The 17815-nt window shown below is 43.3% G+C and overlaps 1 protein-coding gene across 1 annotated transcript in view; it reads right to left on the reverse strand.

The window, feature by feature from the left end:
* Window positions 1-7218: 7218 nt before the first annotated feature.
* The window catches only part of C7 (complement C7), a 56930-nt gene continuing 46333 nt past the window's right edge, over window positions 7219-17815 (reverse strand). Inside the window, exons 16-18 of the mRNA XM_019982965.2 lie at window positions 13819-13909; window positions 10402-10586; window positions 7219-8399 (exon numbers count right to left, since the gene is read on the reverse strand). Coding sequence (XP_019838524.2) covers window positions 8218-8399; window positions 10402-10586; window positions 13819-13909 — 458 coding nt within the window. The 3' untranslated portion in view covers window positions 7219-8217. The remainder of the gene's footprint in view (window positions 8400-10401; window positions 10587-13818; window positions 13910-17815) is intronic.

Genomic DNA, 17815 nt, shown 5'->3' on the forward strand with positions numbered 1-17815 from the left:
CTGTTGGCTCCTCTCAGAGATGAAATAGACAGGGGCCAAACAGGAGACCTAACAGGATGGTCGTTACTGGTCCCCAGAAACAGAAGGCAACATCTGGGGAGAGGGCTGCAGGGTGTGTGACTTTTTTCTGAATGGTTGGTGGTGAGGCAACAGAGTGGTGCTCCAAGACTCTTGTGTTCAGCCTGAAGTTACCATCCTCCACCTCGGTGGGGACCCCAGTTCTGCAGAAGAACTCAAAGACTTTGTTATGCATATTTCTTGAGTAGGAACCAGGACCCTGTCTCAAGGCTGTACCACCATTTGATTGTTCCTCCTCTGTTTCTGTATCCCCTCCCTTCCCTGAATAGAAATCATTTGAATCTGGTCTTTGGGACTCAGGGAAGGTCAGGAGACTGAATGAATGTTCTTATCCTTTTTTTTGGCATTCTATGCACAATATTTTTTATTGCTGTTTATCTAAAACCTTCAGAAATATCAAATTTTCATTAATCAAAACTTGCCTCTTAAATATTTCATGTATGCATACACGTATTCAAAATGAAATCAAATGGAACTGTGTATTGGTTTGAAGTCACAGCTTCATTTGGGGTGGGGCAGGGACAGGAGGTCCTGGTAAGGAACACGGAGCTAATAAGCCACCACCAACTGGAAGAGTTTGGGAAAGGTCAAAAGGAGACACCACATGTCTGACCACCTCCCAGAATCCTCGCTGGCATGCATCTTGACTGAACAAGGTGTGCACCACCAGGAAGGACTCTGAGTCAGAATGATTGGCTAAAGACAACCCAGAAACTAATCCCATCACCATAAGACCCAAGACTGTGGCCATGTGGCACAGCAGTTCTCCTGGGTTTCCTTACCCTACTGCTCTCTGCCTGGGTGACCTTTCCCCATAAAATCTCTTGCTTTGACAGCACACGTCTCCTCAGACAATTCATTTCCGAGTGTTAGATAAGAGCCTAGTTTTGGGCCCTGGAAAGGGTCCCCCCTTCCTGGAACAACCCCATGGACTCAACCAGGCTCCTCTGTCTATGGAATTTTCCAGGAAAGAATACTGGAGTGGGTTCCTATTCCCTATTTCAGGAGATCTTCCCAACCCAGGCATAGAACCTGTCTCGTGCATCTCCTGCATTTGGGAGGCATATTACTTACCACTGTACCACTTGGGAAGCCAGGTATAACCATAGACGCATTCAAACACACACAGCAGATTCATGGAGCATTAGAAAAACATTTATTTCAATCCATTTTAAAAGATCAGTTTGAGGAAGTCATCATATTTACACAGCTGAATCTTTTTAAAAGCGCTATGGAAATTCCTGTGTTTTCATTCCAGTGACCAAATCTTATCTTGAATGTTGGTTTATTTTTTTAATAAGACCAAGTATAACAAAAATTTTAGAACCAGTTGTTGTTGTTTAGTTGCCAAGTCATGTCTGACTCTTTGCAACCCCATAGACTGTAGCCTGCCAGGCTCCTCTGTTCATAGAATTTCCCAGGCAAGAATACAGGAGAGGGTTGCCGTTTCCTTCTCCAGGGGATCTTCCCAACACAGGGATTGAACCCATGTCTTCTGCATTGGCAGGTGGATTCTTTACCACTGAGCCAACAGGGAAGCCCTTGAATCAACAAGAAATGCTATTGTCATGCTATTGCTACCTATTGCGATAACTACTGCCTACCTACAATATATCAAAATAGTGGTTAAGAGTGTAATCTACCAAACAAAAGGGCTTGAATTTGAATTCTGTTTCCTCTAATTGTTATCTGTGTAAGTTGGATAAATCACTTAGTTTCTCTATGCCTCCATTTCCTCATTTGTAAAATGAGAATAATAATAGTAGTTATTCACAGTGTCATTAAACTGATTAAATGAGCTAATATATATAAAGTGCTCCCAGCAGGTTTAGGTTTTAATATTAATGTTGCTCCTTTCCTGCATTCAGGTTTTTATATTCCACAGCCCAAGACTGAGTTCCAGTGTTGCTTTTCAGAAGAGATGGTATATCCCAGCCTGAGTTCCTTGGGACCTGTATTAGACTTTCAAAACACTGGCTTTATAATGTGAGAGAAAAATGTCTCCAAGAATATGCAGAGAGGATGTGTCAGTTTCCATAAATTTGCTCTGCGCTATTTACATTGTTTGCCAAGATTGCCAAAGGGCAAGCTCGTAAGATAAGATTCCTCACCAACCCACTGGAAGAAGCAACCGGTTTGACCAATAAATCACAGCAGTTTATGGTCTCTTCTACGGACTAAATGTGTCTCATCAAAATCCATATGTTGAAGCCTTAATCCCCAAGGTGATGGTATTTGGAGATGGAACCTTTGGGAGTAATTAGGTTTAAATGAGGTCAGAAGTCATAAGGGCAGACCCCCATGGGAGCTTGGTGACTTTATAAGAAGAGGAGGAGACCAGAGCTCCCGGTCCACCATGTGAGGACACAATAAGAAAGCAGTTGTCTGCAAACCAGGAGGAGGGCCCTCACCGGAGGCCCAATCTGCTGGGAACTTGATCTTGGACTGTCCAGCCTCCAGGACTGTTTAAGCCTTCCAGTCTATGGTAGTATGTTACAGCAGCCAGAACTAAGACATCTAGCTCTTTTACCCACTAAAATGGGAAAAAAGGACTGTTCATCACAGATTAGAAGTCCCAGTCTGCATCCCAGGGGACTATCAGCTGCAGCCACTTCCACTCTCAGAAGCAGGATCAACAGTCTCCTACTAAGCCAGCATCCCAAGATCAACTTTTCCAGAACTTAGGCTTTTTGTCAATAACTTTTTTTTAATATGCATTTATTTGACTGTGTCAGGTCTTTCTTACAGCATGCAGGATCTTCATTTTGTCATGCAGGATCTTTCCTTGCCACACACTGGCTCAGTCATGGTGCAAGGGGCACGTGGCATCTTTAGTTCCCCGACCAGAGATCAAATCCGTGTCCCTCGCATTGCAAGGTGGACTCTTAACCACTGACCACCAGAGAGGTCCTGTCAATATCATTTAGATCTCAGGAATTTCTGCTTCCTCCTTAAATTCTCTGCCTCATTCTGTACCGCCGTTCTCAAGTGCAAACATCCTCACCCTCAGTCAGTCCTCCAACAGGGGACATAATTCAAAATTTCCTAACAATATTCCAAAAAAAGAAGGGAGAGAATTAGGAGGCCCACACTTTCACAGCACAAAAAGACAAAGCGTATCTATTTAAATCCAAGTATTCAGAATGCCTGCCCTGTGGGTATCATAAGAGAACACTCTCACATAGCACATGAACCTCCCCTGCCTGGCAAGACCCAACTCAAACATGGGTTCACAGGACAGTCAAGGCACCAGCACTATATAGAAATGGATGAGTACCACTCTGGGAAGCATAAGAGCCACTTCCAGACTAGGTCTGCTGACTAGCTATGTGACAATGGAAAGTAACTGTAAAATGGCAGTGTTATTGAGCATATACAGCCAGGGTCCTGAGCCACAGGGGGCACAGAACCATATCGTCAAGTTCCTACTCTCACCAGTCCAGAGGAGACTTGGAGACAAGATCTCTCCAAATGTGACTTCCCCTCACATCTAATGAATCTGTGCACCATGTCCCTGGTAAACAGCCAATCATTGCATTTGTAAGAGGCTCGAGATACTCTGGAAAGCTTCTCATCTTCCTACCAAAGTATTTAATCCTATGGGCCACAGTGATCCCACTGGTGAGCGTGTCCATGTTTACACCACACCTGACTTCAAGATTCACGCCACCTCCCCCCTCCCCCCGCCCCATGGTGCTCAGCGTCTGTACAGAGAAGTTTCTGGAGTTCAATGGGAGCCCTTTATGAACCACCATCATGGTTCACACTTGGGTTGCATGTGGTCTAGTAATACACCAATCCTGGGACCTCCACCTTAATCACTTTCTCCTGAGAATGTCTGGTAAAACTTTCCCTTGATAAGAAAATTCCACTCCACCATTATAGAAAAGTCCTTTGACCTGTCTGTATTCCCAGCCCACTTGGTCAGCAGATTCTTGCATAACACACAGTTATTCAACAGCACATCTGATTTATTTGGTCAGTGCTTCTCTGTTGTGAGCATCATTGATCTGTTGTGTACCTGAGGCCCCTCCCCTGGGATTCAGTACCAGCCCCCTCTTGTAGGGGTGCACAGAAATAATAGTGATAACAGAAAAGTACTTAATGTTTGTCCTTTCTCAGGAAATTGTCCTCAGCCTGTAAATCAAAAAGCACTTTATTGTTCTTTCTTCTGCCCACTCTTTCACCTTCGGCCCTCCCTCTCTGAAACAACAGTCTTCTCATCTAGTCTTGTTAACCCTTGGCTAAAAAAGCAAATTTTTTTTTTACGTGATTGATGTTTTGAGAATCAATCTGGAGCTTTGCATGACAGGAATAAATAAAAAGACAAATTGCAAGTGCTTTGGTTGTCACAGCAGGGATTCCTATCATGCCATCAGCTTTCTTGTCCCCAAATGTGTGAACTGCCTGAAAGACCAAGGTAATTGAAAAGCATGCATATACCTCGGGTTTCTCAGATATTAGGAGGAAATTGCCTCCTACTGCAGTTGCTTTCTGGCTCAGTGTTCTGAAAGAGAACAGGTCATTCCGTTTCTAGCTAAAGTATTGAATCCACTTTAGTCCATCAAGGAAGAAAAGTCCTGGTACACTGGTAGGTAGCAGGGTTAATGTTGTGGCTCAGTTCTGCTACTCTGTGCTAAGGATGCTCCAATCTTTTTTTTTTCTTCTCTCTCTCTCTCCCCCATCTCTCCCTCCCTCTTTCTCTCCCTCTCTCTTCTTTTCATTTCTCTTCTCTCCTCTTGTATCTCCTCCTCCTATCCTATCTAAGACAAAGAAAGAGTCATAGATAACTTGAACACCCTAAGTATATAGGACCTTCATTTATCTTCAAGTTTATGATGACCACCTTCACTAGCTATTACACCCATCTTACAAATAATCCAGATGCCTGTGGTAGGTCAGTATGTGTGCAGGTATGAGGGTGTAAGAAATATTGGTAGTACAGAAAAAAATATACAGCAAATGATAAACTGTGGGGTTGGTCCAAAAATATTGATAAATATACATACCTTAAGCAAAAGCAAAAGTAATTAACAGCCTATGGTGCAGCTGTTTCAGGGAACACTGAGAAAACCAGCTGCTTAGCACCTGCAGCTCTGAACAGCTACTCACCAACAGGTGGTCTTGCAAGCCCCATGTGAAGCTGAGATTAGCCATGACCTGCTCAGCTGAGAGGGGGTGCCCTCAATCAAATGAGCCAGTCACCTGGCTTGTTGTTAGGAAACTCAGAGTTCCAGGGGACATTTGTCAGACATCCCCCTTGCCATTCTACATCCCCACCATACCCCACCTGAATACCAAGAACCTTCCCTCTGTTTCAGGGGGATTACAACCATCCTGGACTGTTGCTGCTGGGAGGGAAGTTCCGAACAGAGCAGTTAGGATGGGGCTCATTAAATCTCAGGGCATTGATAAACAGCACTTCTGTTGGTCAATTGTTAGGAAATGTGTGGAGTGTCGCAAGAAGACACAGTCCAGTGCAATTAGGAAAACTTCCAAAGCAGCTTCTCTGCCCAGGTGACTCACAGGGTCCACTGAAATTGTGAGTGATGGCTGGTAGGACGTGACTGGGCTCCCCTGGAGCTCCCTGCAGCTAGTTAATGCCTGCGCCAATTCCCTCCTTTCCCTCTGTCCCCCAGTAGGTCCAGACAACTTTCACTTCAGCATTTTCTGCCTTCTCCTCCAAGGCTAGATCCCAGCCAGGTGCCCTTCACCTGGTCTGAGGCAGAGGGAGGGGCAGACGAGGGCATTCTCCCATTGCCTCTGTTCTCATTGTGTCAGTTTTCATGACATAAACAGTCCTTCCAGCTTTCCTAAAACCTTCTCCTTAGATGTTCAGGAACTCATTTTAGAAATCTCAAAAGATTTTTAATGTTGTAAGTTACTTTCTTCCTGTAGCCCTGCTGCCATGATCCTAATTCTCTCATAGAGAATTGTGAATGTCTCTGTCCAACTAGCAGAGAAGGCAATGGCACCCCACTCCAGTACTCTTGCTTGGAAAATCCCGTGGACGGAGGAGCCTGTTCGGCTGCATTCCGAACATGGGGTCACTAAGAGTCGGACACAACTGAGCGACTTCACTTTCACTTTTCACTTTCATGCACTGGAGAAGGAAATGGCAACCCACTCCAGTGTTCTTGCCTGGAGAATCCCAGGGACGGGGGAGCCTGGTGGGCTGAGAAAAAGCCAAGGATAAGGATGTTCAGAAAAGAAAAAAAAAAAAAAGGCATGAAATTTAGTATTTCAAGACAGCATCTCTGTCCAATCTCATTCACTGGTCCCTGTTTAGCCACCAATTATTCACTCATCCAGGATAGAACCTGGAGGATATTATGCTAAATGAAATAAGCCAGACACAAAAATATAAATACAGCATGATCTCACTTATACAAGGTATCTAAAACAGTCAAACTCATGGAAGCAGAGAGTAGAATGGTGGTTGCCTAGGGCTAGGGGCAGGGAAAATGGGGAGGTGATGGTCAAAGGATATCAAGTTTCAGTTATACAAGATAAAGGAGTTCTAGAGATCTCCTATACAACACGGTGTGTATAGCTAACAATGCTGTAATGTATATTTAAATTTTTCTAAGAGGAAAGATCTTATGTTAAGTGTTCTTTCTGTTCTTATGATAATAATAATAATTACAATGGGGGTAGGAGGGAACTTTGGGAGGTGATAGATACATTTATGGTCTTGATGGTGGTGATATTTTCACACATGTATGCATGTGTGCATGCTAGGTCACTTCAGTCATGTCTGACTCTTTGGACTGTAGCCCACCAGGCTCCTCTGTCCATGGGATTCTCCAGGTAAGAATACTGGAGTGGGTTGCCATGCCCTCCTCCCAGGGATCTTCCCTACCCAGGGATCAAACCCACGTCTCTTATGTCTCCTGCATTGGCAGGTTGGTTCTTTACCACTAGCACCACCTGGGAAGTTTCTCACAGATGTATACTTATCCCCAGACTCATGTACAGCTCTTTACATGTCAATCATATCTCAACAAAGTAATTTAAAATGCATTAAATGTAAAAAAAAGCACATTAGCCATCCTTCATGGCAAGATTCTTTAAAATTAAACATAACACAGATTTTTTTTTAATGTCAAAGAATGGTATCTTTAATGAGTTTTAAAATCATTGTGATTTAAACTAAAGTTTTATTAAAATGAATCAGAAAATACAGATATTATTCATATATAAACACACATTTTAAATCCCATTGAAGCCCACTCATTTAACCTCCTACAGCTGCTATTTTGTTTTGATGAAAGATGAATAGGGGATAAATAGAAAGCTAATGCTTCAAACGGATCTACCTGTAGAGTCCCCGGAAAAATCTAGGTGTGTATCCGTATTAAAGAACACTCTTCACCCAAATATGCAATCACTCAATAGCTCAAGCATAAATGATGCTTCCTACCAAAAAAAAAAAGAGAGAGAGAGAAGAGGAAGGCAAATTACAGGTCTTGAATTTGGCACACACTAAAGAAAAGCTCCAGAGAGAAGCCTGAATTGTATTTGTTCTCAGACAAGAAGGTAGCCATCACATAACGGATTCCACTTTGATGACGGGTGATTCAACCTCCTGATAAGATTAGGGATCTCCAGGTGTCCTGCCTGGGTCAACAGGGTGAAGGATTACCATTTGGAATGGAATAATTTTATCTGTCTTCCTCCATTCCAGGTCCCCTTGTATTCGGTTTCACTGAGTGAAGCCAGCCTCTCTAATCTTTCTGTTTTCCTAATCAATTTGTAGAATGTATTCTGGCTCATGAGTGGAGTCAATCATACTTAAAACAATCATAGAGCATTGAAATTTCTCTAGTCTAACCCTCTAATTTGCAGATTAAAAAAAAAAAGGCAAGGTCCAGAGAAGTACAAAACATCTGCAAAGGTTCATCAATATCCTTCAGACTGACATTTTTTAGAAAGAGAAGAGAAAGATCTGAATTGGGGTTTGGGAGGACAAAGAGCTGTGGGATTATGCAGGGGTTCGAGTTGGGGGAAGGGGACACGGAGGGGAAGGAGAAAGAATGGGCCTGCGTGCTGGGAAGCCGTCTACAGGGCTGGCTGTGCAGAGCTTTAGTTCAGCCACAGCGCCTGCGGGACGGCGAGCCGGACCTCAGGCGCCGGCAACTACGCGGCCTCGGCGGCGCAGGGCCGGATGCCTGTGACGGAGATGCTCAGTCCTCTGCATCTCAGGACGCCGGCCTCGCACTCGGTCATCGTCTGCTCCCTGCCGTTCACCTCTACGCAGACGCTAAATCCTGCTTCCTCGCACTCCGAGGCGGCTCTGCAGACACATTCGCTGCCCTCGGCTGGAAAAAGAAACGAGAGAGGCTTAACGGCACCTGGTGGAGATGAGGGAGGCCAGGCGCATCCCATCCAAAGTTATGCAAGTGGTGACTGGAGAGCTACCGGTGTTCCTGTCACCATTACCTGCCCCACCCCAAGTGTGGGCTTCCCTGGTGGCTCAGACGGTAAATAATCTGCCTGTAATGCAGGAGACCCGGGTTCAGTCCCTGGGTCAGGAAGATCCCCTGGCGCAGGGAATGGCAACCTGCTCCAGTAAAGGGAGGCATTTTGCTTCAGAGTAAGCAAGTTCTGAGGCTGGTGCCAGGCTTCCTGTCGACTGGACGCCCATGGGGCGGTTCTCTCCTTCAGGTGCTGCCCAGGGGCGCCCCAAACATGATGTGATCCCTCAACACCCAGACCGAAGGCGGAGACCTCAGCAAAGAGCCGGGCGGCAAGCCTCAGAGGGAGACAAAGTAAAGGAGAATTAACTTGCTTTGAGAGAGAGGACGTGAAACCCAAAAGGCCTCATACTGCATAAAGACCAAACAGAAACGAGTGGGAAGGAAAGCTGTGTGGGCGCTGAAGGGGTGATGCTGGAATACACCGGCCAGGCATCCCCTGAAGGAGGGTAACCAGATCAGCCAGCAGACTGTGATGACTGCCAAACCGAAAGTGTCGCAGACACGGATGGCCATAGAGTTTTATGTGTCACTGCCTCTGCTGCAAATGGGACAGGGGTGAGGGGAAAGATGCCCAGGGGGTACCAGCCAGGAGCGGGAGGCCCTGAGGAGCTGGTAGAGACCTTACAGATCCAGAAAGCACCATCAGGCTCCCAGATTTATAGATGGGGAAACTGAGGACCAAGGCCTGGCTTGGACAACTCAGCTCTTCCCCCTCAGAGGTGGGGCCCCTGGTGTGGTTGTCAAGATCACTATTAAGTGCCACCAGGACGCCAGGACAGGAGACCAGCAAGTAGTACCTCCTTTTCCATCACATCCTTCTGATTGCTTCTAGGAGAAAGTGTCAGCCTGGCACTGGTGTGCTTCCAACATGCCCCCTTTGTTGTTGCTAAGTCGCTAGGTCGTGTCTGACTCTTTGTGACCCCATGGACCGTAACCCACCAGGGTCCTCTGTCCATGGGATTCTCCAGGCAAGAATACTGGAGTGAGTTGCCATGCCCTCTTCCGGGGGATCTCCCCAACCCAGGGATCAAACCCTTGTCTCCTGCTTGGCAGGCAGATTCTTTACCACTGAGCCACCTGGAAAGACATTTTTATGGTTACCTAATATTTATGGTAAGGGATATTTCCTATTAAAGATGTGCTATAAAGTTTCCTCTTTTAAAATTTGTTATTTTTATGTGAGGCTGTTTCTTTTTTAATGAATACATAATATGGATAATACAAGAACAGAGCAAAAATCGTGAAGGTGGAATGTGATATTTGGGAGGACATTCAGGCCATCAGATCTTCCCTGCTGGCTCAGACAGTAACAAATCCACCTGCAATGCAGTCAACCTGGGTCCAATCTCTGGGTCAGGAAGATCCCCTGGAGAAGGAAATGGCAACCCACTCCAGCATTCTTGCCTGGAGAATTCCATGGACAGAGAAACATGGCAGGCTACTATCGACTGGGTCTCAAAGAGTCAGACACGACTGAGTGACCCAACAAGTTCAGACCACCAGGGAGGATTCTTCATCCACCACTTCGCCTCCCCAGGGAAGGCAGCGGGGGAGGATAGTGGGGATAGCAGGAGACTGGGATTCAATCCCTGGGTCAGGAAGATCCGCTGGAGAAAGGAATGTCTACCTGCTCCAGTATACAGGACCAGGCAAGGGAGGCATTTCACTCCAGAGTAAGCAGGTTCTGAGCCTGATGCCAGGCTTCAAACTCAGACCAGTCTGAGTCTTTGACATACTTAGGGATGTGCTTTCATCTGTTGCTAAAATAGCACACTACATGTTTGAAAACTTCACTCCTACTACTGAAGTATTTTTATAGTCACAAATATGAAATGTCCCTTACCATCACATTTTTCCCATAGTGGACACACACCGCAAGCTTTTTCAGCCGAGGCAGGCAGAGTGCAGCTCTCCCTACCAGCCACGGTGTAATTTCTACCCTGGCACTGGAGAACGTGCATCTTGCAAACGGTCAGAGGCAGTATCCTTTTGCTTCTCTCATCTCGAGCACATACACCCAATGAGGACCTGAAACAACATTTTTAAATTACTTCCTTTACAAAATTTTCTTTCCTCAAAGCTGAGAATGAAAAGTGAAAGGTGAAGCTCTGGGCTCAGTGCCTCAGATGTTGTCTCCCACAGCCAAATGAGGGGACAGAAACTCAAATCCCCCACATTTCTAGGGCCCAATCCCCTCCAGTCTTCAAAATGAACATATTTTGCTCTTTATTTGCTCACAAGTTTTATAATCTTAGATATCTGGTGTCGATCTAGTTTCATTTAGAACAGATCAGATACAGCAAATTAAAAGAGAAGGCAATGGTCTGTTAGCAACAGGTAGATTGATAACAAAGGAGGAGACAGAAAATTAGCAAAGATCACCGGAGAAGGGCATGGCAACCCACTCCAGTATTCTTGCCTGGAGAATTCCATAGGCAGAGGAACCTGGCGGGCTGCAGTCCATAGGGTTGCAAAGAGTCAGACACAACTGAAGTGACTTAGCACACACACACGCACTCGGAGGGACCAAAGTCAAATGCGACCATGTGATTGAGGGCAGGAGAAGAGGACGACAGAGGATGAGATGGCTGGATGGCATCACCGACTCAATGGACATGGGTCTGGGTGGACTCCAGGAGTTGGTGATGGACAGGTAGGCCTGGCGTGCTGTGGTTCATGGGGTCACAAAGAGTCGGACACAACTAAGCGACTGAACTGAACTAAACTGATACCTATGGCTGATTCACGTTGAGGTTTGACAGAAAACAACTAAATTCTGTAAAGCAATTATCCTTCAATTAAAAAATAGATAAACTTTGAAAAAATGGGACCACTAACTGTAGAAGAAAGCAGCTGTTCCCAGCCCAGCAGCCCTGAGAGTTCATGTCCACATGATAGCATTATCCACAGCTGATGACTGAATTCTCAAGGGAAGATGAACTCTATCTTTCAATGCTATTTTTAGAGTATCTATGTTTACAAAATAGTTTAGAAATATTTCCATGAAATGTGTTAATTTTTTTCCTTATGCATTGGTGCTAAAAAAATGCCAGTATTTGAAATGTCACTAATAAAAACAACCACTTATCTGAATACTGATGGGTAAGGATGCCATTACCGTAGTGAAACCTTAGACAACAAAAGGCATTTTTGAATAACAGACAGAATCTATATTTACTGACATATATTTAGCTCTAATGTTTTCTTCTCTTAACCAAGAGCTAAATTTGTTTGGACAAAGAAATACAGAAATACATAATGGAAACAAATCCTTGTATCTTTTTCTTAATCTGTTTATTTAAACTTTAAATAGAAGTACTTAGAACAGCTTAAACGGCAAAGAACTTACAAGCCACCTCCCTTGTTATCAGTGCACATTCAGTCGTTCAATTGTGTCTGACTCTTTGCAACCCCATGGACTGTGGCTCCATGGAGGAGCCCAGAGGACAGGCTCGTCTGTCCATGGAATTTTCCAGGCAAGAATACTTGAGCAGATTGTCATTTCCTACTGCAGGCGATCTTCCCCACCCAGGGATCAAACCCATGTCTCTTGCGTCTCCTGCATTGGCAGGTGGATTCATTACCACTTGGGCCATCTGGGAAGCCCATATCAGACATTAAAACTCTTCCCATGTGTATAAACAACAGGCTGCAGATCAGCTCAATGAAGCAAAGAAGTTGAAAGAAAGATGAAGGTGAATCAAAGTAAACAATGATTAACAGAGAATAACAGCACAGTCAGAAGATTCTGGGCTGAACTTTTTTGTGTGTTTGTTTCCTTTTCTCCTTTATCTTTTCTTCCCCCCCCCCTTTTTTTTTTACAATTTCCATTTATGTTATTCAGCTATATATTCTCCTTCACACAAAAATTTACTTCTTATAGGATACCCCTTAGTCATCACTACCCAATGTAGGTATTCAAGGAGTTGGATATGTGTTTTGATGACCATACTAACTGAAAGTCAAGTAATTGGCCAATAAATTTGTGTTTTGATTGTTAACCTTAGAGGTGGTCAGTAAGTCCTAGGGACTGGATGTTTCCTATTTGCCTCTCCAGATTCACCCTCCTCTCTTCTTCACCCTGCCTGGGAAGCTGAAGTGTACGGACCACATCAATAGACTTTCTTGTCCTCTAGCTTCAGGAGTGTTTGATCATTGTGGGGTTCTGGCAGAAAAGGAGGGAGGAAAGAGAGTACAGTTGGGGTGTTTATTCCCCTGGCTCACTCCTAGGCATCTCTGAAGCCCCTAGAATGAGACTCAACTCCTCCTCAACTAACCTTCTGTCAACAGGTTTTCATAAATGCTCCTCTCTCACAACTTCTGACTTAGGCGTGGAAAAAAATGTAAACCAGTTCAGTTCAGCTTCTACCAATTCAGGAATACTGCCCTGTCGTGTGCAGTTTTCTTTACTCGACCCACATTTCTGTAAATAGTCCCACCAATAAAGCTCCTCTGGTCCTAATTTAATCATGCCATCTGTACCCAACACTTAGTAATTACTTCAGCTATATTTCTACAAAGGAGTGATTTCAAGTGGGATGGTGTTCTTGGAATGCAAATCTAGAAACATATTTCAAGAATTAGAAAAGCAGCTGCTTTTTTCTCTGTCGGTATTGCTTTAAGAGTTTATGTCTCTGGGGCTTCCCTGGTAGCTCAATGGTAAAGAATCAGCCTGCCTATGCAAGAGAGACTGGTTCAGTCTCCAATCCAGGAAGATCCCACATGCTACGCATAACTAAGCCCATGCGCCACAACTACTGAGCTTGTGCTCTAGAGCCTGGGAGCCGACACTACTGAGCCTGCGCGCCCTAAAGGTCGTGCTCTGTGACAAGAGAAGCCATGGCAAAGAGAAATGCGTACACCACGACTAGAGAGTAGCTTCTGCTTGCAGCAACGAAGACCCAGCACAGCCCAAAATAAATAATTAAAAAAAAAAGTTTATGTCTCAAGGGAATTTCAGCCCTAATCTCCTCAAACTCTAAATCCTCAGGTTTTGTTATTTTGTCCCATTTTATACAGAAAACAAGCAGCCTTAAGTAATCCTTCAGCCTTTCTCACCAGCCAGATTAGAACACTGCCCGACACCACCAATGGTCAGCCCTGGTGATCCAGGCAAAAACAGGCAGCAGATGGACTGGATTGAAATGTGAAGGACCTTGATCCTTGGTCAGTAACACCTTTGATCCAACAGAGACTAGCATCTAAGAAATCATTCAATCTGTTTTGAATAAAATAAAACAGAGAATAAAACAGAGCTTACCCACATTCATAGGGCATTTTACAAACACATCTTGAATTCTGCAGTTTCTCCCAGGGCTGACATTTAGGCACTTTCGGTGTCAAAGGTGCTTCTAAAAGAAAAGAATAATGGAGATGTGACCATTAGGAGAAGAGCTTCTTTGTAGTAAACAAGGATTATTTCAATTGTTGAACCAGGCAATAAATTCTTATAATCAATAAATTAATAAAGCTATAAAGCATTTTATAAGAGGTACAGCGTCACAGACCCAACAAATAACGTCTTTGGTCATAATAGCCACCATTTCTTGAGCATGGACTCTTGATCCTGCCCTTTTTATATGATATTGAATTCTTCTTAATAAATAGCCATTTAAGAGATGAGGAAACTAAGAGTCAGAAAAGTCAAGAAATTCATGCTAGTTAACAAATTGTCCAAGCCAGGATTTAAGTCTATGTTTGTCTGAATCGAAGCCCCATGGTGTAGGCTCCCTTTCTTCAAAAAGGTGGAGTTTAAAATATCATATTAAGAGAGTAGCACTGAAACATAAACATTACACATGTAAAAGAGATAGCTAGTGGGAATCTGACGATTGATGCAGGGAGCTCAACCCAGTGTGCTGCGACAACCCAGAGGTATGGGATGGTGTGGGGAGTTGGAGGGAGGTTCAAGAGGAAGGGACACATACATACTTATGGCTGATTCACATTTTTGTATGGCAGAAACCAACACATTGTAAAGCAATTATCCTCCAATTAAAAATTTTTAAAGAGAAGGTGGGGTTTAAAAACCATGTGTTATTTGGGTACATTTTGCTCACTACACCTATCACGAGACAGAAAGCATACCATAAGCTGACCTATAGAAGAAGAACTCTTAGTATCTCAAGGATGACTATAATAATCTCTTACATGTAAATGTCCAAGTGGTCTCCCCTCAACAGTGAGTAAATGTCTGGAGGTATTTACATAGATAAAATCCTTTCCTTCATGTTTTCTACAAACTGATAGAAAGCCAATTATCATTCCAGTTTTGTCAGGGAAACACCTTGGTCTGACTTGCAAAGAGCTTAATTTGCCATGGCCACAGCTGGGCCTGACTACAAAGTGAACAGTGTTCATTTTGCCATTTCTACTTGCCTTGCCATTTCCACTTCCTGGCAGCTTCATTACAATGGAATTCCGTGGCATATACTTTTTCATCATCAAACTAGTTACCTGTTGCTGCTGCTGCTAAGACGCTTCAGTCGTGTCCAACTCTGTGAGACCCCATAGACGGCAGCCCACCAGGCTCCGCTGTCCCTGGGATTCTCCAGGCAAGAACACTGGAGTGGGTTGCCATTTCCTTCTCCAATGCATGAAAGTGAAAAGTGAAAGTGAAGTCGCTCAGTCGTGTCCGACTCTTAGCGACCCCATGGACTGCAGCCCACCAGGCTCCTCCGTCCATGAGATATTCCAGGCAAGAGTAGTGGAGTGGGGTGCCATTGCCTTCTCTGAGTTACCTGTTAGATATACCTATAAAGGTCATTTGTCTGAAGGTCATGTTTTTATGGATGCACAAACTGTAGAATGCTTCCTTACTTTTGGAAAACTTAAGAGCTTTAGACATGACAGGAAAATCTCATGAACAAGGAAGGCATAAACTTGTAAAAATGGTGGCAAGGTGAAGTGTGTCTGTCGTGTCCAGCATTGTCTGTAGCAAGTATTTATTCTTCAAGCATTTGTCTTTAAGATGGTATTATCTTAAATGCGATGTAGTATCCTGAATTGGATCCTAGACCATGAACACGACATCCGTGGAAAAACGTGATGAATGAAGAGTCTGTAGTTTAGTTGACAGTGTTGTACTAATTAATATTAATGCCTTGGTTTTGACCAACTAAATTATGTCAAGGTATGTGAGGTGTTAATAGTATTGGAAGATAGGTAAAGGGTATATGGAAACTATACTTGACAACTTTTCTGAAATCTTAAATGATTCCAAAATAAAATACTTTAATGGGATTATTTAGATCAATGCTTCTCAACCAGGGACAGTTTTGCTCCACAGGGGACATTAGGCAATGCCAAAGGACATTTTCAGTTGTCACCCCTGTGAGATAGCAGGGGCCAAGGATTCTGCCAAACATGTTACAATACATAGGACAGGCTCCCACAACAAAGAATTATCAGGTTCCAAAATTCCAATAGTGTCGGGGTTGAGAAAGTCTGATCTAAATGCACCCAAGCTGAAGTTCAATGATTAAGCTGTATAAATGAATTCTGCATTATTATTAGCAGTTTTTTGCTAATGATTCTTAAGGATAGAACTTTAGATTTTACATATTTTCTAAAAGTTCTCGTAATTGCTTTGTGAAAAATCACTTGTGGAATTACCTAGACAAGAGACTTGCATGTAGAAAGAACATGGCTTTGTCATCTTCATACCTTAATTAACCAAGTAAACCCACTCTTAGAGCCCACCTACAGAATGTACCTTCACTATTTTAAAATCAAATATCTTCACATCAAGGCTAAATACCACTGGGGGTGGAGATAAACGAGAGACAAGTGTTTAATGGGTAGAGTTTCAGTTTGGGAAGATGGAATGTTGGATGACAGTGAGGGTTGAACAATAATGGGAATGTATTTAATGCTATTGAATTGCACATATTTAAATGGTTAAAATGATAAATGTTGTGTGTATTTTACTACAATTAAAAAACAAAAAGACTACTTAAACAGCAGGTATTGTAAAACTCTGGAGGCTAACAAACCTGGCCTTTTTTTGTTTGTTATAGGCTTATTTTAAGGGTAGTTATTATTGTTATCCATGTCTTTCAAAAAATACACAGGTTTGGAAAATATCCTTAATTAGAGCCTTAATAGAATTTGCTGAGGGGGAGAAAATTCATACCAAATTGTGCTATAAAGTGACTGAAAAAACATTTCAGAAAAAAAAAAGTATATAATTTCATTTAGAGGAAAAGAGAAACCTCATCAACTGTACATTGTTCTCTTTAATTTTAGCAATATTGGTACAGGTCCTTTACTTTATCCCAAATAAATTCACAGTGATGCTTCGGTGCGTGTGGAAAACAAAGCTGTCATCTCTGCTGTGGTCCTCTGACAGCCACAGAGCACGTGGGGTGGGCACGGAGGCCATTCCATTGAACAGGCTGCCCTCTCATTGTCCTCTATGGTCTATTTAATACCACAGCCCAGGTCTCCCATCACAGAACCCTCCAGGCAACCTACTCTCTTTTCAGTGGTGCACATCTAATCTACCCAATATTATCACTCATGGAATCAACTACTTCATCTTCACCGTAGATGACAAACTTCAAAGTGAAAGTTGCTCAGTCGTGTCGGACTGTTTGCAACCCCATGGACTGTAGCCCACCAGGCTCTTCTGTCCATGGGATTCTCCAAGCAAGAAGACTGGAGTGAATTGCCATTCCCTTCTTCAGGGGATTTTCCCAATCCAGGGATTGAACAGAGACTCCTGCATTGCCAGGTGGATTCTTTATCATTTGAGTCACCAGGGAATATTATTGTTACTTATAGAATCAGCTATTTCATCTTTGCCATAGAAGACACACTTCAACATTGAATTAAAAATCATATACTCATGTACGGCAAAAACCAATACAACATTGTAAAGCAATTATCCTCCAATTAAAAATTTTTTTAAATCATATACTCAAGAAATAAGAATATCAAATAGAATGCAAGTATGACTTCTTCCTTGTTTTTAACTGTTGCAAGCATAATATTTTCCATTTATTAAAGTGAAAGTCACTCAGTCACATCCGACTCTTTGCAACCCCATGGACAATACAGTCCATGGAATTCTCCAGGCCAGAATATTGAAGTGGGTAGCCGTTTCCTTCTCCAGGGGGTTTTCCTAACCTAGAGATCAAATCCAGGTCACCCGCATTACAAGCGGATTCTTTACCAGCTGAGCTACCAGGGAAGTCCATTTATTAAAAAATGTAAACAAAAAAGAAAGAGTTTATTTTGAAAACAAATCTTAAGTA

The sequence above is a fragment of the Bos indicus genome, chromosome 20, assembly GCF_029378745.1.
Source record: "Bos indicus isolate NIAB-ARS_2022 breed Sahiwal x Tharparkar chromosome 20, NIAB-ARS_B.indTharparkar_mat_pri_1.0, whole genome shotgun sequence".
NCBI classification, from domain to species: Eukaryota; Metazoa; Chordata; class Mammalia; order Artiodactyla; family Bovidae; genus Bos; species Bos indicus.